Consider the following 24,603-nt stretch of genomic DNA (forward strand, 5'->3'; position numbering starts at 1 on the left):
TCTCATGAAATACTATCTCATTATGATGACTTACAGCACCTGTTTTTCAGTGGCTGACATGGGCTTCCATACATTAACCTACAAAAGATGTAGATGGATTGTGATTCATTGCACTTGTATGTGTATTTCCACCACTTCATAAAATATATGTAACATGCAGTTGAATTACGGTAGTCTGCTATTATCGTAAATTTCATGACATTGGCCGTTAATTTACAAGCAAGGGATGGAAATTTAACTGTATGTTACAGTTATTATGACATACTGTAAGATACCGTTAGAAAAGCACCGTAAATTTACAGCAATTTGTTCAGTGCACTGTGCTTTTCTAGTTTTAAATTGGCAAAACATTACCTCACTGTGAACCCACTTGGGCCATATTTTAGCTTTAGCACTTATCAAACTAATGTATTCCTGTAATAATAATGAAGTAGAAGTAGTTTGTCATAGGGGTTAATGCCGCTTCCGCAACAAATAAGACAGCCTCAGCATTTGTTTCAGTCACCACAGTGTCACTTTTGGTTTACCTTTAGTCTCAAAAGGTTTTGGTGGCCATGTTGGACACATGAGTGGAAGCTTATTTCAAAATCCTCCTTATTTCACTCCGGCATGACTCGCACACTCGTTATTATCACGTTATTTCCCCACATCCCCAACCTTTCTCTTCCTCTTCCACCTTCCTGAAGGGGTTGTTGTTCCTTTGTCACATTTGTATCACATTCTGCTCCAAACGAGTTGTGTTAAAGTCGCTGAACTTCCTGTGTGGCTACCACCTGGCTGCAGCTCGTACCCGTGTGTGTGTGTGTGTGTGCGTCGTCCAGGCGCTGTATTTGGTTTTATGCAGGACAATCTAGGCTCCTCCCCGTTTGCACGACGTCACCCAATCCAGATCTCTGTCGAAGCGTCAGCGGCATCGAGCAGCAGACTGTGGCGGCGGATCAGCGGGGCGGTGCGCAGAGCTCGACAAGGCAACACTGTATTTCACCCACCTCCCCCTCTGCCAGATACAGAGAAACGACCGAGAGGAGGGAAAAAAAGGGGGGTTTACGCATCCCGTTCATTTCCAAGAGTTCTACCAACTTCGCCGGGCCGGTGTGCTGATCTCCTCGGCCGGCCGTTCGCTGCGGACCAGGAGAACCGTAAAAGTTGAGGAACTAAGACAGGCTCGGCGCCTTGCAGGTGATCTGTTGCGGTGCTGTGTGCAGAGAGGCGACACCCTCCCCCCTTCCTTCCCCCCATCCTCCCCGAAGGAACCCCGCAAGTGTTGGAAACTTCCCCAGCGCAGCATCGATCGCGGACCTCCCGCCCACTTCTCCTCTGCTCCACAACGCTGGGAAGGAGGGAGCGAGTCCTGCAGCCGCTGCGGTGGATGGAGGGAGCGACCACGGCTAAACGGTTCCTCTAGAAGCGCTGCTGCTTTGATACAAACCGCAACTCTCCTTCGCCCATCGCCTGCTGTATCTCTAAAACTACTATTAAAACAATTACATAAACTGCAAAGCCGTAGCCGCTTGGATCTCATTGTTTCGGGGGGGGGGGGAAACCAGGTTGTACTTCGTGCAAACTCCGGCAGCCGAAAGGAATCGACGTAGAAATTGATGCTCTGGCACAGAGACGCGCAACTCTAGACCCTCTAGTTTTGCGAAAAGTCTCCTACTGCGCAGCGAGGGAGAAGCGAGGGATTTCCGAAGTGGGATTTTGCAGAAGTTGCATGCTCGGTCTTTGTCGTCTCGAGTGAGCGCCCCCCCCCCCCCCCCCCCCCTACAATCCTCCCGTCCATCCACTCTCAGGTTGTCAGACCAGATCCGGATAGTTTGAGGAGGCGCCATGGCGATGTGTGCGGGGATATGGATACTGCTCGCAGCGCTGCACGTCCAAGGTAAGCAGCAGGCTCCAGTGGAGACACGACGCGCCTCATTTTGTCATCACCTCCCTGCTCCTCACTGTGTGTACGTGCTGTGGAGACTATGTTGACGCATGAATGGATGACCGTATGTGAGGCTGCGTTTCTTTTCTTTTTTTTGCAGTAATAGATGTGCAACTAAGTAAAAGAAAATTGGAAAGTGTTTTTTTTTTTATCTCGGAAACAAACCCAATCATAACTGCTGCAGAATACTTACTCCCCTGCAAAATAACGCAGTTACCCGGGCAGCAGGCAGATGGCAATGTGTGCAGAAAACCGTGTGGGCCAGATTCTCCCCAGCGTTTCATTGTGAAGTGCTCCGGGGTGATAATTGAAACCAGTGCCCTGCTTATCATCAGCTCCTGTTTGTTAGCGGAGAATTAATAAAACAATTGGTGCAAATCCCACATTTCTTTATCAGCATTAAATTATATCAAATTATATTTGTGCTCGATTTACAATCCTACATCTTCTTGAATACTTTATGTATTTTATCAGAGATTGTGTGTGTGTTTCGGGTGGAAGGAGATGTGTTGAAGGAAGCACTGGTGCTTTGATAAATGGAGTCATAATTTGACATTCATCATACTGACACTGAAGCTTCCTCGAGTGGGCCTAATTATATAAACAGTCCCCTAATATGTGTGCTTGCTTCTAAACGGAAGGAGCAACGTTACTGGTGCCATTGACAACCTTTTAATGGGGGGAAAAAACGAGCCAACAATGAGACGACACCTTATGCGTGTGCCTGAGCCTGATAGTGTGTGTGTATCCAGAAGGGGTGGGTGTTAGGGCTTAGTTGAAAGTTTACTTGTTTGTTTACGTCTTGGGAAGGTCAATTTAGTCTTTTGCCCTTATTTCAGCGGAGGAATGGAAGAGGGTGGACTGAAGTCAAGAAGTGTAAGATCATGCTTTAAATGGCAATACTCTCCTGGTTCTCTGACACATTCTCTGAGTCAGGAAAATATTTTCTAGGGCAATATCTAACATCTGTGGTGTCTTTTTTTCTATTTTTTTCTCTCCACCTCCTCTGAGCTCCAGAACCACCGAGACGTTGACCTTGTTCGCTGCGAGGCTCCTTGTGGCGTCACATGTTTTTAGGGCCGATTGAATACTTTGATCAAAAGCCCCTGTCTGATTTACATTGAGATGATCCCTTTGCTTGTGGAGAAGATCAGGATTAACTGGTTCCCTTGGGATTCACGGTCGAAAAGCTTTTGAAGCTGTTCAATCAACGGGGCGGAACATGTCTCAAAAATTGCATGTAAGAAGCCTCCCGGTAAACGTCTTATTTGAGCACGAGCTGAGGGTGTTTTTTTTTTCCGAAACCCAATTAGATGTTGGACCGAAGAACTTTACTGTTGTTTCTTTTTTTTTTATTACTCATTGCTGTAGATTATTCAAAACCAAAGGGCCGGGACAATTCGTGCTCTCTACGTGGAGGGAAGGGCTTGGAAACACATTTTACTGCAGCAGTTGTTTGGACCATTTCTTTTCAAATGCAAAAACAAGGGTTTGGTCTTTCACCCCGGGGTTAAAGGCCGCGGTCATAAATGCCCACCGTCTTTGACGGCTTAATTGATATACAACGTGTTCCAGACTCTTCCCTCATTAAAGAAGCACAAACAAGTGAGAGAATGCAAGTAGCAGCAAACCCCGTTGCAGGCATCCCATCAGCAAAGGCCATTTTGTGCATGTCACGATAATAACCATTCGTTGAAAGCACTAGAGTGCCAAATTCATAAACAGCAAACATTCTGCTGCTCGCCAAATAGATTATGGAATAAAAGGTTCATGGAGAATAATGGATCTGTGAATAGCAGCTCTGCTTCTGCTTTCTTGCATTAGCACGCAGTCTCTCTCCAGTGTTCCAGTGTGATACTTAATTGAGTGTGAGCCGAGTTAGCAACCAGGTGGTTGTTCATGGCTCTGCTGCATCCCCCTGGTCCTGGTGCTGTTCGAGTCCATATAGATATCACCCTCGGCGGTGGGATAAAGAGATTTTCCAGTTCTAATTCCTCATCTTAGTTGGATTAAACATGTGGGAAATAGGCGCTGAATGGTGGACGAGGATCTTCTTTCAACGTGTTAGTATTCAGGAGGAGAAAATGCGTAGTTGTGAATGATAATCTTTGTAATGACTTGGCAGCACGATTATTCTGCTGGTGTTCAATTCTGTCGGTCGTCACGCCATGCGCCTCCTGTGAGGTTCTGCTGGATTTTTGGGGGTAGGGCTTGGCGATGATTCAAGTTTTGAACTTAATTACGATTTTTGGCTTCCGTCGCCTGTGAGAAGCGGACAATCAAAACAATTATGGATCTGATTTTAGGCTATGAACTGGCCGCACCCCCCTGGCTTGTCCCAGCCGAACGCATTTCCTCCGAGGCCTCCTCCGGGTTGTTTCTTAAAAGGTGTAAGGGGAGATTTGCAGCACTGCTTGCTCGGACCTCGCCGCCTCCTCATTGGCCCACGTCTGTCACCCGTGCACAACGTTGTCTCTTTATCCGAGCTTTGTTGCCACTATTCATATCTTTCCACGGCCAACGAGCAATGGTGAAGTAAGTAGTTGTGATTTACACCAGAATAATCGTGCTTTGGACTAGCACCGTGGCCCGACTCTGGATAGATAGAAAGAGCCTCTGCCATTTTGTGTTCCACGGCCCTTTTTAGCTGTCGTACAATGAACTGTCAGGCACTTCAACTGGATTGATCAATCAGTTGGCGTCGGAGGATACCTGCAGGGATATTCATGAGCAGTGTTCATACCGATGTTTGATTTTGAGCGCCGAAACAACAGACAGTTGAATGTTTCCTTCTAATGGCTCGCAGAAGGAATGCCGTTGAAACATTGCAATTAGCATTTTTACTTCCCCTCTTCTGATGAAAAGACTCCCATGGCCGCGTCGCGGCATTTTACATTTCATTTCAGATGACAGCGTGCGATACAGTGAAACGGAGAGAGCCACCACAGGATTATTGGGGCCTTGATGGTTTGAGTGCGAATGCAAATTGCTCTGATCCCCGCTCCTTTGGGGAGTCTCCCTTTGGTCCCCGCTGAGGTGATGGATGGAGAGAGAGAGAGAGAGAGAGAGAGAGAGAGAGAGAGAGAGAGAGAGAGAGAGAGAGAGAGAGAGAGAGAGAGAGAGAGAGAGAGAGAGAGAGAGAGAGAGAGAGAGAGAGAGAGAGAGAGAGAGAGAGAGAGAGAGAGAGAGAGAGAGAGAGAGCGCCGAGTCCCGGGAGACTAGCTTGAGGGGAGCTGACAGGAGATTAAGCTACGCTGTTCGCCGTAGAAACTATGGAGGTTCTTGGGCCACTCGAACTTCATGCCTTTGAGCATTTAGCTCATTGTGGTGCAGCTCTTTAGCACATCTGCCTCCTCGCAGCGTGAAATGTTCCCGTCGAGCTTCTTGTTCTGGTGTCTGTTGTGATGCTGGAAACAAAGATGCCCTTCATTAAGTCATTTATTTTCTTTGCTCAGTCGATCGGAAAGTCAAATCCTCAGGTCGTAGTTGCGGGCTCATGATGTGCTTTTGCAGCTCCTGTGGTCTCCACGTGAAGGCTGGATTTCACACAATAGATTAATAAAACATGACTATAGGCACTGAACCTGAATAATGGAAAGGTTAGGAGTGTTTTCTGTGTACAGGAGACTGCACAAATAACATTAAAGAATGAATGGATGTCAAATTTAGTCCGTGCCTCCGATTGTTAGGGACTAACGTGCAGGATTTACGGTCACACCGTCGAGTAAAATGAATCCCTCTCGGCCTTCGAGTGGGCACGAGTTTACCGCTCGTCTCTGTAATAGCCAAATTATTTTTGATTGCTGAGTGAAGCTGTTTTAGGACATAAGGAGGAACAGTCAAAAACCACAAGTAATGTTTGTCCCAGACACCGGCGGTCTAATGTTACCAGGTAGCTTGTTCTTTCTTAACATAATGTTCCGTGTTTCCATTTGGTCGTTCTGTGGTGTACAGCGTCTGCTGGGTCCCGTGCCTCCTTTTGGCTTTCTTCACACCCGGCAGTCAGCCATCTTGGATCAGGATGGAAAACACGTTTATCAGGAAGCTGCATCTGCAATTCTCTCCTTTAAATCCTTTACGTGTCTCTGTTTCAACTCGTCAGCAAAGCAAGGAAGGAGAAAATCAATAAAGGGGATCAAATCTCGCCCCGAGCTTTTCTGATTTGGCATTAATCTGTCGACGACGTTTTCTTTCTATTTATCAGATCCTTGTTCAGTGTTTAAATGCCCAGCTGTCGGGAATGTGAATGGCATCGACTGACTACTCTTGTTCTATATTTTCCTTGCAGTTTATGTGTTTCTAGCATCTAAGGACGAGCTTATTGTGGTTCCCCGAGTCGATTTAAATCTTCTCCGAAGGAAAAAAGTAAATAATCTCACATGTTGTAGGGATTCTCACAATCTGTTTTTTTTCCTCCGACTGGCTTTCAGCTTCCCAATACGCTTGTAGAGTTTCTTTGCACTGCTTACCCATCAGAGCTCTTTTACTATACTTACCAGCTCTAATCAGTCACTTCAATTGTTACACATACCAATCGTATTTACCTCTTTAGAGGAACTGCATCCGTGTTTTGTATTCCAAACCGCTGTGAGAAGGGAACCCCACCGCTTAATGCATCATTTCTTTTCATCATTTTTTTATGCAGTCATAATGTATTTTCTGCTTCACTGGTTTCAAAGCAATAAATCTCATGGGAATACCAGGCTTTGTGTCTGGGTAACGACTGGGGCATTTAGTCACGAGCTGATCTGGGAACGAGGAAGTGGATAATTCCTAGTCTTCAGCTGCATGTCTTTACAATAAAGAAGATCTGATTGGTGCAGCTCCCGCCCCCACTGCCTGAACAAGTCAATTTACTGCAGGCAGCTGGGCTGATAGGCCTCCATTTGGGAGCAAAGGAGCCCCCCATAACCGGTCGGCAAACAACCTGCTGAGTCTAAAGATGCGGTGTACCGTTTAGAGATACAATACAGCTGGATGTTGATGCAAAACCATCGGGTCCTCTTTTCTGTCACCATATTCACTCGAAGTAACTTTCAGGTGGAATTGAAACTGGCAGCTTGATCATTTCGGTACAAACTTCTGCATTTCACATCCTATTCTTTGTGTGCTGGTTGGAAAGGAAGAAAAGAACCCTTGCTGTTGGACTCACGTTAAAATTTATGCTGACTTGTGCTGTCTTTTGACAAGCGGTGGTGAGCGGTGGTCATCCTGCGCTAGACCGATACATCAGCGAGCCCCGGTGTTCAGCCAGTAAGGGCCTCCAATTAAATATTCAATCTCAATCCGAGGTTGGTCTCGGCAGTTAAGTATAGAAACAGTTTTTGTAATATCCCCCACAGCGTCTTCCTTCCTGCCTTCCTGACTATTGGAAAAAGCTGTTTTTGACAACCGGCTGCTTATTAAAGTGGCTTTTCCATCTTGCCAAAACAAGTTCCGCTGATAAATACCAACAGTTTTCCAAATGTGTGACCTCAGAAGGGTCAATTTATGAGACACGAGTGAGTATTTCCACAAGAAAACTGCCCTCCAACATCTGAACGGAAAACATCCGGCGTTGCCTTCAAGAACCACATCTGTCAATCCCATGACAAGCCTTCCAGCTCACCCACTGCACATGGCGTCCACTGATAAATACCCTCCGGGTCTGAAGCCGGAGCGGAATATCAGCTTGCTGAGCACATTCTCATAAAGACATCTTCCTTTTTTAGATGTAGTGGGGCTTCCAATCTTTTGACGTGGAAACGTGTGAAATCAAAAGTTGAACAGAAATTTTGGCCATTATTGAACGAGACTCCGAACTGATCTCCTGCCAAAAATTCACATTTTTCTCTTACATCTGACAAACCAAGCCGCCACCCTCCCTCCTCCATCTCATCTTCTCTTTCCCTCTTCCTCTCCTGTCTGCCCGTTCTTCCTTTGAGGACAGAGTCAATTTGGGTTAGCGCTTGATACAAAAGGGGATTTGTTTTCATGAAATGTTTCCTTTTTTAATGAGTGATGGTGTTCGCTCACTTAATATTCCGCGCTGATACCTCCCCGGGAGCCGGCCGCGCTTCAAAGCAACAGCGTGGTTGTAAACGGGAGTGTGGGCGTAGGGGGCTTTGGGGGCTGGTGTTGTTATTTTAAGGTAGGGGGTTGGGTGTGTGTGGGTGGGTGGGGGGGTGATTTATTTATTCTCCCTGACATGGAGCTAAGCCGCCCGGGTGCTGCGGCTTGGTGCAAAGCTCCTTAGTAGCCCCGTCCTGTGCAGACTGACGAGCAGAATATGACTGATAAACGGGTCAGCTCGGCGCCGTCACATCTCTCCCCGTTCTCGGTCGCACCTCTCCCCGCTGTGATCCACTACGAAGATAATTGCTCGACTCTGAGGCATTTCAAGCTCTTCTGTGTGGACATTTCTGAGAGTGTTCCAGCTATTTTTTCCTGTGGCCCGACCCTTGGCCACAGCCGACACACAGTCCTCGTCATGAACTGAGATCGGGGTCCAACCTTACAAGGGTGGTGGAAATTCTTCCATTTTCGCCCTTTTGTTTGGTTGAAGCTTTGCAAAAAAAAAAAAAAGATGGAGATAAACACAGGACATTGGCCTGCCCCGCAGTTTGGCATTGATCCTTCCATTTCTACTAGTGGGGTCTATTCCAAAGCAACTAATGTAGTCTGCTATTGATTCTGTAGTTTCAAGCCTGGCTGAATTTGACTCCAATGTAGCATTATTTGTCATGTGTGCCAAATGGCTCCCTACTCCTTCCTGTATGTTGTCTTTCTTTTACCACATTTCAAACATTCCAAATATATGTGGCAATTAGTCAGTATGTGTAAAACAAAAAGGTACGCGAGTGAAAAAACCTCCGACCAGGAAAAGACATTGTGTTTATCTCTTTTATCTTGAGTCTGCAACCGTACTGCAACTATTTTAACTAATGACTTGTGTGCATAACACAAAGCTGTTGGGCACGGCGGTGCTGTGGCAAACTGTATTGACTCATCTAAATGCAGTAACACATTTACGGTAAGTATAAAAAAGAACACTGGGGAAAATGCATTATATTTCAGAACACTTCATTATCTGTGGACAAGTTGTGTTTCTTTTTTTACATGAACAAATCACATAATCACGTATTTGGCATCAAATTAGATGAAGTTGAAGTTAATATATGTATGAAAAATTTTACTTTAACTTTAGTGGCCATGAATTATGACGAGTATAGTGGATCTTGAAGAGTCAAGGGAATTTTTCATACGCAATAACCTCAAATTATAAAACACAAGTTTCAACTATGATTAAAAACTGTAATTTAACGCACTTCATTTATTTTTAATATGTTGACCAGTTTCAGTTGATATGGTAGCAGCTCATGGAGACCTAAATGGGCTTCAGGTATGGTGAAGTTTCGAAAGCAAAAAGCTTTCTTAAGGTCATGGAACGATCAAGGCCATATTTGATCTCGACTTGAGGGCATTTACTTTGTGTCTGTTCCTTTACCCGGTTCCCCCTGAATGTAGTCCTTTCTCATGCAGAATGGTTATATATAAAATGCCTGCTGTACCTCTCCCACCCCCAATTCTCTCCTCCTCCACCTCCTGCTAACTTCTCCCTGCCTCTTCCAGCTCACAAACTTTGCCAGGGGTTTCCACGTGGGAGCTTTCACTCTGGCAACGCACATCTTGCTTGGCTGCGGCTTTCGCAAATGGAATGAACCAGTCAGGAATCACGCGGGGCCATTTTGTAGTTCACAGTAATTGTCAGTCGAACCATGGAGATGCCAAATGTCGCGTCAGGCCAGAGAGAAACAGAAGGCTGGCGGGGTCAACAGTCCCCGGCGCCCTCCTCCCTTCTTCTGCCGCCCACATGTCAAACATATGAGCTACAACGTTTATATGATGATAAGTTATGCAGATGTAAGTGGCCACAAGAACTCCCACTCACTGAACTCACGCCCACATGGCTGGTAGCCTCACGCAGCCAGAGCGAACAGTGCAGCTTCCTGCCTTTATTGATGTATCCAAGTTGAATTTCGTCTCGTGCTTCAGCCTTATGTTCAGTTCACAACAAGGGCGCGAGTGGCAAACCTTTTATTTGGAGACGGAGGAGTTGCAATTGCTTTGTACTGTGTACCAGCCTCAGCATTGTGGAAATAGAAATAGATGGTAAAGAGGAAAGAATACCTTTAACGTATTTCCAGTCTTCAGGCCGGCAGGCCTGTGCCTCTTAGGGCGCCACGGTTCCCAATGCACAGGTTTGAGGAGTGTACCTGCATTCCTTCATTTGCTAAGTCGCAGAACATCATTTGCAAGGGCCTAAAATAACAGCCTAGATGTAAAGAGGAAGGGGGGGAGAGGGGGACGTTTGCATGTAGAGCCTGTGGGGGATGCAAGTTTGCAGAGGGTCTTGCTGCTGCTGAATGTGACTACGTGCCAATGGCGGTTCTAGGTTGCCTTGAAATGGTCTTCTTTGCTAAAGTTCTATTTCACAATGTGGCTGTTTGCTGGAAGAAAATAAGAGGTTCATTAGATGTTTCCCAGTTCATTAAGCTTTTATTGTTTTACCTTGCGGGAAGCCAGATGACCCCCCCCACAGCAACAGCAACCAAATAGTCTCCATTAAAGATATCTTCAAACAGACTTGTTCTATGTTGCATAACTCTATACCCGTTATTAATCGTAAAACAGTAAATTCATTTAAAATCTTTAATGTGCTAAAGATCCTAATTGTCTGCTGAATGAGCAAAATTAAAGATCTATGGGCTCAATCAGATCTTTTGAAACAAGAGGTAAAGTGAAATAGGTTGAAACAATGCCCCATGTTACAGTAGACTGCTCAATAAGCAATGGAATTAGTTTGGGGATGAAACTGATTATATTTGCTGCATGCCACCACGGGTGTGTTTCATGTCTGCCGGGGAATTTTGGTGAAGCTGGAAAAAAGAAGAAGCGATTCCTGCTGGGAGCGGCGATCTAGTGGATTCGATCCAAATAACCATGTGACTGATTCTTTATGTAGGGGTATGGGAATCAGAGGGTTTGGGATTTAGAAGGTTAATTCTATGGAGTTTAGTTGGGATTTTGCTCCCTGGAATTATGGTGGAAGTTTTCCTGACTTCTCACCTTTTTGGGGGTTATTGGGCGCGTGGGAACTGAGAGCAGGTCCCCCGTCGCCCTGACATCGCTCCTCTTAAGCTCTCGGCGCGGAAGCCTCAGGACCGGATTGGGGCTCGGTGTTTGTTTATCAGGGAGTCATGAGCATGAGGGCCCGTGCATGCGGCCGCAGGGCGCTTAGGTTGCGGACGTGCGCCGGGCCCAAGGCAGAGGCGGCTTCGCGTTGTCAGGCCGTGCCCCCCCCCCCCGCTCCACCCCGCTCCCCCCACTCTGATCCTGACCCACTTTCCTTTCCCCGCTTCCTCTTTAATTGCCGCGCAGCACACTGAGGCCATCTGCTCGAATGAGGCCCGTCGTCATGGCGATGCTGGGAGGCTTTACGGATTTGCTGCGGACTGACCAACAGGGAAATAGAGGTCAGGGATGGCGATCGGGTGTTGGACAGTCAGAGGACCAGCGTTATGTTATGAGTCATCTGAAGTACACAAAGACAAACCCTCTCATATTTAATGGCAAAAGTCATTGGAAAAAAAGTGTGACAAGGTGTATGGATTCAATTGGGTCAGAGAGGCTCTCCTAAAACTGAGGAGCATAGCTCATTTTAATCCCTCAATTTGGCCTAGGACATGAAAATAATAACAATCACATGGATTCAATCTGACACCAACAGCAAGCAAAAATGTCCCATGAACAACTTTGTGTGAAACTTTTCTTTCTATCTACCGTTGTAGTATTTTAATTTCACAGGTGAAAAAATGAAATGGGAATAACAGATATTGGGCTTTTTGTCAGTGTTGAGATTGCCGTGCCGCTTCTGTCGGATGTGTACTTAGCGGCGCTTCGATAACATTGAGCTGTGCTCCTCTTCACTCAAGAGCGTCTCTGTAAATTTTGCCGCTCGTCCTTATTTCCTTTCCAATGACATGCCTCAGTGAGGAAGCAGTTGCGCTGTGTTTCCAATTAACACCCAGGCGTTTTTCGTGGGGTGTCGTCTGCCCGGCTAGGTTGCCTCTTGACTCCACAGACTGTCGACTGAGCTGGCGTCAAACCTGACTTGTTGAGATATTCCAAAACGCTTCCGAAGGATCATTTAGCCAAAAAGCTAAACGTGGCATTTTGTTCCAGGAGAACGTCTTTTTACTTAAATGGCTTAAATGGAGTCTTGCTATTGACCTCTGGCTCGATGCGGTGCTTTGGGAGACACTCTTTGTATTTACTCCTCTTTTAAAGGTCAATATTGGTAGCTGTCATTTCTGAGGTGCCATTTATAGGTCAATACCTCATTAGTAATCCGGCGGAGTTGGGATCCAATGCGGCTGCTGTCTTTTTTTCAACCATTTCCAATTTCAAGTTCAGAGCTAAGACACCGGATTCTGTTAAACTCATGAAAACTGTTATCATTTAAATCTCAGCTTATTCTACTCTAGAGCTATGACTAAAATTAGTTTCCTCTATCTTTATTATGCGTCGTTGTGTTTATGTCTTATGAGCTATACAATATAAGAAACGTTTGGGTAACAAAGAATGTTTGATAATTCTTCTTGATGATGAATTATCCAAATAGGGATTAAGTTGAATTAATTGAAAGATTTCTCTAGTTCTATTTTATTTATCGGACTACAGCAGGTGTCATTTTTATACTGTTGTTTTTCTCGTCAGTTGAACGGGTTCAATGTAATTATGATATTTCTTTTTGCTAGAAACTGCTTCACAAAATATTTGCCAAAAACATTCTGGAAGTTTGTTTTTCGCCTCACCTATGTCAACCTCATCAGCAGTTTGCTCCAGTAATTATTGGGGGTCAAATAGTGCCGAGAAGAACTAAGAAGTTCAAAATCTGTATTGCATTTCTTGAGAAATATCAGATATTGTATTTTATCTTTTAAAAAAGCGCCGTAGGCCACCCATGGGCGACAGGCTACATGCTGCTTGAGAATACTAAAGCTTTGGTGGGCGTTCGTCTGACCTTTCTGTCAGTATGTCACGGCAGACAAGACGTTATACTGGAGGAGGGTAGGAAGGTGTACGCCTCCTCCGTGAAAAACCTCTACCACTGTTTTTAACAAGTCAGACTTGCGGAGAGGGTTGTCACAATCCTCAGACTTTGATGCCGTCACCATCTGCATTTGCTTATTTTGCGCCTCCATCATCTGCCAGCGACAGAGATTCACAGGAGGCCGTGACAGCGGGAAAGGGTACCTCTGTCAATTTCAACCCCCGGCGATCGCTTGAACTGCTCCGAATGTTCAGTCGAAGGGCTCAAGTTAACAAGACAATGTACCCAACGCCTGTAATTGGACCGGTCTACTGCCCAGTTTCAGTGGTGATAAATGATGTGAGTGGCCGACGCTCTCCGGTCAAGGTCGTGACGTCGGAACGCTGGATGTGTGAGAACCGCCCGCCCCCGAGATTATGTGCTTCGGACAGATTAGTCAAATCCTATGATGTTGTGCCACGGAACAGTGACCGACTGAAGTTTCACCCGGCCGGTCTTGCTGTGTCCAATGTTGTTTTCTGCTTGTCCGTCTTGCCAAAGGGAGGAACACAACAAACAGTCTCTCTAAAAGGTTATGTCACTTAGTGGGTGGACCTAGTTAGCTGGAGTGATTTTCCTTCTCCTTGTTGTGCCAAACTGCTGATTGCAGTTTGAATTGAGGCCACGCTAAAGGAGGCCCCTAATTAGCCCTCCTCAAGTGCACATGCTGACGACCCAGTGGCGCCTTTTTGATTCGCATAACAAGGGCCACCTGCCTCCTCTCTCCTTATTTGAACTGAGATTTATCGCTACTTTTGGCATCATCCAACGGAGGAGTGTCCATGGCTCCATATGCTCTGCAAACTATATTCAAAAGAGAACTGTATTCCCTTTCTTTGATGGACAACACGGGGACAGGACGTTGCTCCCTAACACCACTCCACCGCTCAGTGAAATATTTATTTATTCACCCACCCGATCTTTGGTTTGCAGAATCCCCGGGGAGGGAAAATGCATTAAGCCACTGGTTGTATTTACTTGTGTTGGATTGACGCGGATGTGTGATGGCAGGCCGACCGATGGAGGATGTGAAATTGATCATCGTCAAATGAGTGCCAGGGGAATTCCGACATCCCCACCTGCTTTTCACGTGTCGGCCTTGTGAGAATCTATCAGGCAGAAACTCTGTGTCATCTGAGAATACATCTTGCCACTTAGATTAAGACACTGCTGCTTGCTCGGGCACACGCCCTTCAACGGTATGCTTTCTTTGATTGTACTGGATGATTGACTCACTCTGCTTGTTTGTACCTGATAAACCCCAAACACACGCACACAATCATGATGTTATATAGTCATGCAGTGTGAAATTTCCTCTCAACATATGTATTGGTAAAATAATTGGACCAGTTCCTCTAGGAGTTGATGTTATTGATTTGGACACATAAAGAAAAAAGCATTTGCAGCAGAGTAAACATCACAATGGTTTTGCAACGGCGGTATTTCCCTCCACAGAAGCAGTCCTTTTTCATAATTCCCCCACAACGTTGTCCTTTGAATGGAAACCGCTGTTAGGTGTTGGCACTCTTGAAAAGGATGAACACCAAAAATTCCCTGCACTTCCAATGACGTCTTCGATCACAAGATCAGAAATGATCACAGCAGAAGGCACTGGTTAAGTGCAGCTGGCTGTGAAGATGGCGGCGTTGCTATTATGTTGGATGAAAGACGGTTAGATGAGTGAAGGCTGGTGGTGAGAACATATAGAAATGATTGGGGGGGTTGACTGTTTTTTCACTTGATTTAAAAGAGCTAGATCCCATGTATAATAGTCCCGGCCTTAAGTGGAGGACCTCTCTATTGAAAATGGAAATGACAGTCAGGCATTTGATAAAGGTAATCCCTGGAGCAAAGGTCTGGTTTATTTAACATTTTACACAATGGGTATATCCAAAAGTCAGCACAGCTCAGAGTCTTTATTCTGCAAGTACATTCTGAATAATGAATGCTATCCTTTTTAAAATGCCCTGTGAGATAAACAAAAGCAAGGAATGAAAGGCTCATCTGTGTGTCTGGTGAGGTTTTTCTTCCCCACACACCATGAAAAGAGTTGCCATCTAACAAATCTCTCTTTTTTTAAAGCCTTTATTGTAATTTAAAACGTTAAACTGTTACAATACTATACTATTCACAGGGTACTTTTCTATTGTGGGGACACACACACATATATATATATATATATATGTATATATATATATATATATACATATATATATATATATATACACATATATATATATATATATACATATATATACATATATATATATATATATATATATATATATATATATACATATATATATATATATATATATATATATGTTCTTTATTTTCCTTTTTCAACTAAAGGCATTTCAAGGCTGGGCAGGAAGAGCTCCCTGGCAATGAATGAGCCCTTTGTGATGCATGTATAGACTCATTTTTTAGCGCTTCTCCATGTAGACGGTGCTGATTTTCAGGCAGTGGCTGAGAGATGAGACCTTATGAATAACGAGAAGATTACAGGCGTTTCTGCTCTGAGATAATGCAAGTTGATTTGAATCGACATAATTATAGATTATCTCTCAATTTTTCATGGAGTCAGAAAAACTTGCTCCAGCAGGATTGACGGCAGAAATATTCAAGATGCACTTTGTCCACCATTGCCAGCACGTTATTGCTACTGAAGTGCTGCGCGCTGAATGAATGTAAATAATGGGTTATGGCTTCTTTCACACAACTTTCAAAGCCTTCTAGAACGCCTGCACTAGTTTATTCAGAAGATTGATTAAACAAATGTGATTAATATTCTCTACTGGCTATGTCTTTTGGATTATTCTCCACCGTGACTTGAATCAGTTTTATGATTAATATTTATAGGTGAATGTCAGTGGCTGTCAGCCTTGTGTGAATCAACAAGGCTTCAGAACTTAATGTGCTATAAATCAAAGGTTGAGCGGGGGAGATATCACACAGAGATGAATAAAAAAGGATCCATTTAGAAATCTGTAACCTTTCGGTGGAGATACTTACTCTGTGATTTATCACCACAATGCCGGTCGCTCCTCCTCCTACCATCATATGTTTTAAGTATCGGAAAGGAATGAAAATGTCCGAGAGACTGAATGGGCCGCAACTCATGCATTACAAAAGGCAGGTACGAAGGCTCCTGTGTCGTGCACAGCGGCCTCACGCAGCGTGGAGGCTGCTGTGCTTCCACTATACGAACCAGATCCCTGCAGAGCCTTCATGCACGTGTGGAAGTATTCTTAGCAACATGCGCACACAGTGGTATGATGCGTGAGGGCGGCATCATGTTAAAGATTCAGTCAGATGGTCCTTAACGCTTCGCTTGGAGCCCTGCAGAAGGGATGTGTTTGTACCCAGCACTGGAGGGGGGTCACGTGCTGACCTCATTGTGTGCATGAGTAAGTACTCTCCGCAGCATCAGTGAGCAGCCTCTCCTCCGCAAATGAGAGAGCGGACTTATTTCTTATAGCTGATAGATTGATTTCCCTGGTACACATATCCGGGACAGGAGCATTTTAAAGAAAAATTCAACCTCCTTAATTCGGTGAGTGCAGCAAAATGCGGCTTGTAGAAAGAAAATGGACCGCCGTCTCTGAAAACGGAATATTTTTATCCCTAGAAAGGGACTGACACACTTTATTACCGTTTGCCTCACTGCCCCGACCCCTCCCTTCAGAGGGGTATCTCCACTGCTATGTGGAAGCACTTTGCGGGATCCAAGAGAGACGGTCTTCCGCTGTGTTCCTCTAATTGTCCCGATCCCATAAAAGTCCAGGAGAGTCGCCCCACTTCCTTCATCCGTACATTGGCTTCCTCTTCCTAAGCTGCCATGCCAGGGGGGGTTAATCACACTGATCTAGAGGTCTGCAGCATTGTGGCCAGGTGTGACACACTCACTTGGTGTCCTCTCACGTTGCTGTCCTTTGACCTTTGCCTTTCACACCCAGTGCAGTGTGTGTTTTGAGGGCACTTAAAAAGTAAAAATAGGATTCATCCGAGATCTGATCCTGATGGATTTTCTTTCAGCCTTCTAGTTTACACACCAGTCCTACAGAATGGGCCGGAAGTAAGCAAAGCGAGGACTCGTCTTAATGGTGTTGTTCTTTCTTAGAAAAGCGGACAAACCTTTGTTACGTGAATGTAGGGATGCACCATTATTGCCAACAATACCGTAATAATCCAGATTTCTTTCTTTCAAACTATTTTTCACCATCACTCAATACGAAGTACTGATTTTGCTTTTGTGCAACATTCTTGCTAAACTTGGCGAATTAAATAAGACTGGTCATAGCCAAATCTAATTAATGTGTTTGTCCAAAAGAAAACTTCTTTCACTTTCTTTTTGCTACAATTGCCAAATATCTACACCAAAATGAGACTTCATATACGGTTCTTTTTCCTATTTATTTTCCAGCACCGCAGGATACTGGAGGAATACAATTTACAGAGCTCCAAGACTATATGTCCAGTGTTTCCCACACATAGACAGATTCAAAACCGGCCGCCACACATTGCTTTTTTAAGTTAAAAAAAATGTAAGGCCCCACACATTGACATTGAAACACTGATATACCATTTCAAAATGTGTGCATGCTCTATAAAGTTCCCAATAGTTTGTGCTCTCCTCCTCCATGTGACTTAGTGTGTACAGTCACTCAGTAAGTGCTTTTAGATCTGCCACAATGACATGTAATACAAAACTGCACCATTCCATTTTGCCGCACTGCATTTGGGCGATCAACTTTTTTCAACACACTCCTGGAGTTTGCAATAACTAAAACAATTTAAAACGGCAGTTAAAATCTGCTTAGCATTATACTCAATGAGCAAAATCACCATGGTCTTCTGCTTACGCTTAATGTTGTACTCTGTAGCTTTGTGTTGTGAGTTCTTTTCACCACTTATATTTTTGTATTACGCCTTTCACCCTGCACTGTTTGTTATCGTGTTATCGTTCTTATGTCCTGCCAAGGGACTACTCATGCAAATGAGCTAAAGATATTCTCTGGTACACTGCATCAAATGGTGACATTTATTTTTAAATTGTACATGGTCTGTTTTTAAATAAATAAATAAGTTAAGTGTGTTTTTGTCCCCCCCCCGCCCCCCCGGTGGATGGCCATTACTTTAGAAAGCGCTTGATTTGCCACTCACTAGGACAACCAACTGTTAACACAAGTACCTCAGTCAATTTTATTCTGTTATTAATGGAAACCCACAAATTCGAACAAACTGGCAATTATTTGTGCAGCCAAACCAGATTTTGCTAGATGCCTCTAAGGGTGCCTCTTGCAATTTGATTACAACAAAATGCCACCGTTCCAACGAGTCCAAAACACATTGTACTCGTTTCATGCATCACCGTGGCACCAAAACAGAGCACGGACCATGTTTTCTGTTACAACTGATTGTCTACTGGCATGTGCGTCAGTCACCCCCCCCCCCGTCACACTGGGAGGGGAAAATCGCAGTATACTCACTGCAAAAATATAGACTACACCACTGTGTACATCCATATGCCAGTGAGATTGTGTTGACTTTGTTTGCATTCGTAACAAGCCGGAACAAAGACTTATTTCTTTAAGAGGCAATAGTCACCGACTAGTTCTGCCATATCCAACTTGTTTGAAAACGAGGTTGATGCCTTGTCAAGGTTGTCTCTTGGCCTTGCATTGTCACAAAACAGGACGTGGAATTTTCCTTGGCTGGTGTTGCCGCAGTTAAATTCCAGTTAAATCTGTTACATGCTTATCGTTTCTCGCAGTTCCCAGAGATACGTTTGCGTGGTAAAATGCCAGTTCCCTCCTTTGAATGGCTCTCCCTAAGACACGGCTGCCTACTTAGATAGCTAATGGCGGTGTTTTTGTGCCGCGGCACTGCGAGCTGAGCGTGGCGTGATGGCATTTGTCCTGACCGCCCGAGGCCCGATCTGTCATGGTGTATCAAGCCAGACCAGTGGCCATGACTCACACGTGAACCCCGGGGGGGGGAGGGGGTGGGGTGAAGCCCAGCGAGGAGACTCGTGAGTTTAATATTCAGCACCCGGAAATGCATTTGTCGGTCGTTTGGTGGAGGGGCCCGGGTGTCCGACGAGGTATTTCCACACTTTTTTTTTTGAAAAAATTGACTTGGCATCTTGTTCTCAGCAAAACCGTGATGATTTTTCGTGGCGCCTTCGCCAGAGATCCCTCTGCATGCCAGCAGCGTGTCCAGCTCTGTGGCATCTGCTTCATTGGATTTTCTGTTGATTTAGATGATCTGTTCAGGCATTGGGTTTTTCTTCTGCTGTTCCTTCCCTCCCCAGCTCTGTTGTTTCCTTCTTTTGAAAAGAAGGGACTCTGCATACCAAATGTAAATGTGAAAGCCGTCATGACCTGCGGCGTTTTTGGTTAATAGTAATAATACTAATGACAGCAAATCAAACATGAATGAAATGCTGAAAATTCCACAGGTAATTACTTAAACCTATAGGTCCCGCAGACTTTTTGCTGCCATCCTCTAGTTTCCTGTTTTCATTTCCCATTTGTAAGCCTCTGCTTCATCTCACACGCTGACGCATTTTCAAATCATATCAATCAACGGATGCCAGGGAGACTCCCCCCCCCCTCCTCCTCCCTCACTCCCCAACCCCACCCCCCATTCACTCTCAAAAACAGTGGCTGTTGTATAACATCATCTATCATCCTGGGGCCTTTGTTCAGCATCCTGTCTCATACGGGGGCTAGCAGCCAGTGCGAGGGTGGCATTCTATTTGACAGGCCAGTGCAGATGCTAAATGACAGTGACACAAAGAGGGGGCCCACCACACAGGTCCTGACAGGGCTGTTTTCCATAGACAAGAGGCTTGACTTGACTTAGAGGCCCAACCCTAAAATCAGATTACAGCCCTGGCTCCTGACACTTCTTTGGCCTGGTTCGGATGTTTGTCATTTCCCGAGATGGGGAAACACTTTTTGTGTCGTATTGAAATTCTACCTTGAAACTCTGCTCAATGTTTTTTTTTTTTCCTCTGTGTCGCATCAAAATGATATTCATCATACGTTGTATTTGTATTGTATGGCACGATTCCAATACAAGTTATCCAGCATGTAACGCCAAACCGTGCATCCTGGAGCTAGAAACCAAACCATTGTGTCTTTTTGTGCTCACGCTGGATTAGAGTATTTGCAAAACAGCCTCGAGAGTAAAAGTGATGATGATATTCGTTGTGCTGTTTCAGTGTCTCTTGTATCAATTTTCTCTGATGCCCCGCGGGAGAACTGCTGCTCTGAAACCTTTTGTAAAAATGCAGAACGCTGAAGTGCAGTCACATCTGTTGTTGGGATACGGTTCTTCCGGCTATATTCAGATTACACGGCTTTGTCATTCACAAAGGTGTCTTTCTTGCTTTGGTCAAGAGATGTTGTGATGCCATTTCCAAAACGTATTCTGATAGCTGAACTTATTGCCCGTAGTGCCCGATACAATACTATATATCTTCATTGTTGTCCTTATTATTGTTCCGGTAGATGAAATATAATAGATTGGACAGGTGCAGAGACTTAAGTCTGTATACTTATACAGATACGGATATTCGGCCTGTTTATGGCCAGTTACTGTGTTACCGTAGGGCTGTAATCTTGTAGGATTGGTATAATTTACTGTACTGCCATTTTCATGGTAAATGCCATGTGACAATGGCTCCCGTGTCTACAAATTCTAATGCAAATACCCCTAGAATTTGGACAAAGTATACTTTTTTGACATACTAAGTGAACGTAGAAGAAATTCCTCAAATATATCAACTGTGGATTTGATCATCCCGATGTGTTGCAAACATGTCCAGCGTCAGAAGGAGAAAAATGTGAATAATGGCCTCATTTGTATTCACTTTCCAAGCAACTTTAATGTCCAGTCAGTGGCATCGTAAAGGGCTGGTTAGATGGAAAAAAGTGCTGCTTCGGTTTGCCTCTAGTGACATAAATCAACATCAATGTAGACGCAGGCCATAGTAGATGTGAGGTGGCTCTGCGAGGACGTGCCTTTTTGAACCGGACAGTGATGGGTATAAGGATGAAAGCAAAGGATGTGTCACGTTACATGCTCACAGGTGACTGATGGTCCACCTGGAACCAACATGTTGACACATGCGGCAGACTCATAGTGGGTTGTAAATCATTTCCGTGCTCTGCCGGCCATCTGCATGAATGAGGTCACTTTTTTAAATGCGGTTTAAACGGTTAGATTATAGGCTGACAACTACTACTGCAAGATATTGTGAAGTGGTTGCTGAACCGAACCACGGACTATAAAGAAAGATGCATAAAAAAGATGATTAAGCTTTACAAGTTTCCTCTCAAACTATTGCCCCTGCTTGAATGACAATATTGATACAATACGGATTGTGCAGCTCTCAAGTTAAGCGCCCTGATTGCTATCTAAAGGAACATTAGTTAATCTATGACCTTCATTCGCTATAAACAAGTTCCACGACTTAATTACATTGTCTATACAAGGCCTTGTGTCTCCTCTAGAAATTCCCCAACTCTCACATCCCCTTCACAATATCTTGCAACGTAAACCAACAGTCCCGTCACGCTCTCAAATTGAGGACCTTTCACAGAGTCATCTTCCAAGTAACCACGATTCAAATACACCTGGGAAATCTTTGCCCTGCAGGAAATGTAAATGTGCTCCTGGATTACTCAGAATAGACCTATCTCTGGAGGAAGGGAGGTTAAACCAGCTCAAAGGAACTGTCCACCTGTTCAGTCCATGATTGACAACTTTTATGATGCACGGTGCAAAAGACCATTTGCAAAGAAGAGTCTTAAATAGACAGAAGGGAGACACTGATGCCTCATAAAGCTGTCAATAGTTTAATAGAGTTAAAAAGACCCCGATGAGGGGAGCAGTCTCTATTCAACAAACATATTTTTAACTCCGAGCAGATAGGACACCTTTTCATATGGTTTTGAATGGTTTCACCCAAGTCTTAAAAAACATGCTCGCTCTCGGATCTGTGGAATATCATATCCTCCTTCCGTTAAATAAAAAAGTCTGCCCTATTTAACTGCAGTATTTCAGTGTGTGGGTATGACACAGCTACATTTCTTTTCAAAAGGGTACTTCACACTTGCTATTAGGAGAAGATATGGATTTAGTGTGCTGCCTAGCGATTCGCTATCGAAGAGAGAGAGCGAGAGCCTCGGTATCTCCAGAGAAGGGCAGGAATTGCAAGTGTCAGCTTTAGATTTTTCTAGCCCAAATGCCTGACCTTTGCTTCTGCATTAGCTCTGCTTGCACATCCCCGGAGCCCGACCGCGTGAAAGAGTGTAGGGGGAGGGGGAAGCGGGCAAACAAACAAAAACAACACACTTCTGTGTACCGTTTGATTCACAACTAGTTTATTATGATTATAAGATTCCAAAACCGCACTCGTGAGGGATTGTTGATGCAATTTTCTGCCTGTCCGCCCTTCTGACGTTTATTTATAGCAGTAACCCGGCGAGACCTTGTAGTCCAGTTTTGCGGCGGCCTGCATCACCTGATCCACCAACTGCAACAGCATCCCTCCCGACGGCTCGCCGTTATTTGCTGCGGGGATGAAATTCCACCCGGCGTTCTCTCCGAGAGCTCGGTGCTGCGGTCGATCGCTTCATGTGCCCCCCCCACACAAAGTTCTTCATTTACATAAATAAAGACACCGGGCAGGAAGTCCATTTTGCTTTCGTAACAGGTCGACAGCTGACTACCGCGGCACCTTCGGATCAAATGCTAACAAGCCGGTGTTTTATCTGTTGGTTCAAGAAAGGAGGGTTTTGTAAACCGCCGCCACCCCCCCCCCCGCGCTGTAATCGGCCACAGGTGAGAGGCGGCTGAAAAGCTTGCAGCCGAATGCAAGCTGTTTCCTGTGACAGCTTCATCTGTGAAACCATATTCTCCAAGGGCTCCAAAGCCTGCCCAGGGATCACTGAGACCGTTTAAGATTACATGTCTGCTGGCAGGGAGCAGCGAGATAGGTGAAAATAATTGGCTTTGTCACCACACACCCCTTCACACCCCCCCCCCCCTTTTTTTTTTACTCGCGCGTGGTGACGGCAAGTGGAGTGACACGCCAAGGAGCCCGGCGCCCACCTGAGCTCGTCCGCATACCGCTGCCGTTGCCCCGACTGCCGTGGAATAATCAGGAGACGGAAGCCAACTGGCCCCCTGCTGATTGGGTGTAAAAGAGGTTGCGGACCTAGTTTTATGCAATTAGTGAAAGGGATGCCAGACGCTAATGGAACACAGAAGTGTTGGCAAAGCATAAAGATGGGATTATTGGGGCCACAGGAATTTAAAAAAAGTACATTTGAACAGAGGAAGAGTAGTGTAAAAAAACAACCTATAAACTGTAAAAGTCATGGGGGAAATTATCCACACACAGCATGCTTTTTTTCCTCGGAAGGGGGGTTATTATGCAGGGGCATTGTGGGAAAGTGAGGCCGCTCAGTGTAAAATGGAAAACGTGATTGAAGTAATACAGATGGGTGGGCGCCGGGGAGCACTCTCCAGGGAAACAATAGCGAATGGCTGTTTTGGTAGTAATTAAGCACTAATTTGCATTGACGACGAATGCGGCCGGCGAGGCTTTCGCGGAAACTCTCGGCCAAACCTGATTGCTGACAGCTGAGAGGAGGGGGCCCTTTTGTGTTGACACAAAGCCTCTGAGAGGGGTAAATGAGCACCACGTCAGAAGTTGTGTCCCGTTTTTTTTTTTTTTCAATAAGCATCACGAAATGGGGATGTTTAGGAGATGGACTGCATGCTAACGATGTGCTTCAGGCTTAAGAGTCCTACCGAGACCTGGCGGGTTTCCAGATCGTGTAGATTAACTTCCGAAATACTCACGTGCAAGTAATTACGCTTTTCTAACGCACTTAAGCAATAACGAGGCACCACGTCGAGGCTGTTGGGCAATGATTTTGTTAAATGTAAGAATGTTCAACTTTTAAGTTGATTTTGAAAGAGCGAAAACACTACAAGGGACATTTACACTATTGATCCTTCTACAGTTAATCATCTAGTCCGTAAAATGTCCTTCACTAAGACGTGTGTTGTCCAACCAACAATCTTTTTACAATGCAGCAAATCTATACATGCAAAAAAGAACTAGCAAATGATTTTCTTTTTGCCAGTGACTCAAATGATATATTGATAAGTCTGAAAAATTTGCCATACATTTTCTGTCAATTTGCTTTTAGCTTTAGCACCGACATTAACAACAAGATGCTCATTGGGGGATCGAAAGCAGACAAAATATAAATAGTTAATTTAGATTGATTAAAGTATTGATCATGTGTCCACACGCTTTAAAATCCCATCATTAATGTCATTTCTAACAGCAAGGAGTTGTGAAGTTGAACACTGCTAGTTCTGGCGGAGGAACACGTCGCCTTTAGCCAACTAATCAGAAGACACAACATTTCTCCAAGTGCAGCAGATGCTCTGATTTAGAGGGGATTGTAACGTCAAAGACCCCTGTGTGAATTCGGGAGCTACAGGGAGA

General features: G+C 44.8%; 1 protein-coding gene across 7 annotated transcripts in view; it reads left to right on the forward strand.

The window, feature by feature from the left end:
• Positions 1-817: 817 nt before the first annotated feature.
• nectin1b (nectin cell adhesion molecule 1b) overlaps positions 818-24,603 on the forward strand; it is a 137,763-nt gene continuing 113,977 nt past the window's right edge. For all 7 annotated transcript variants that reach the window (XM_078105024.1, XM_078104950.1, XM_078105032.1 and 4 more), the window contains exon 1: positions 818-1,879. In XM_078105024.1, coding sequence (XP_077961150.1) covers positions 1,828-1,879 — 52 coding nt within the window. In that variant the 5' untranslated portion in view covers positions 818-1,827. The remainder of the gene's footprint in view (positions 1,880-24,603) is intronic.

The sequence above is a fragment of the Gasterosteus aculeatus genome, chromosome 1, assembly GCF_964276395.1.
Source record: "Gasterosteus aculeatus chromosome 1, fGasAcu3.hap1.1, whole genome shotgun sequence".
NCBI lineage: Eukaryota > Metazoa > Chordata > Actinopteri > Perciformes > Gasterosteidae > Gasterosteus > Gasterosteus aculeatus.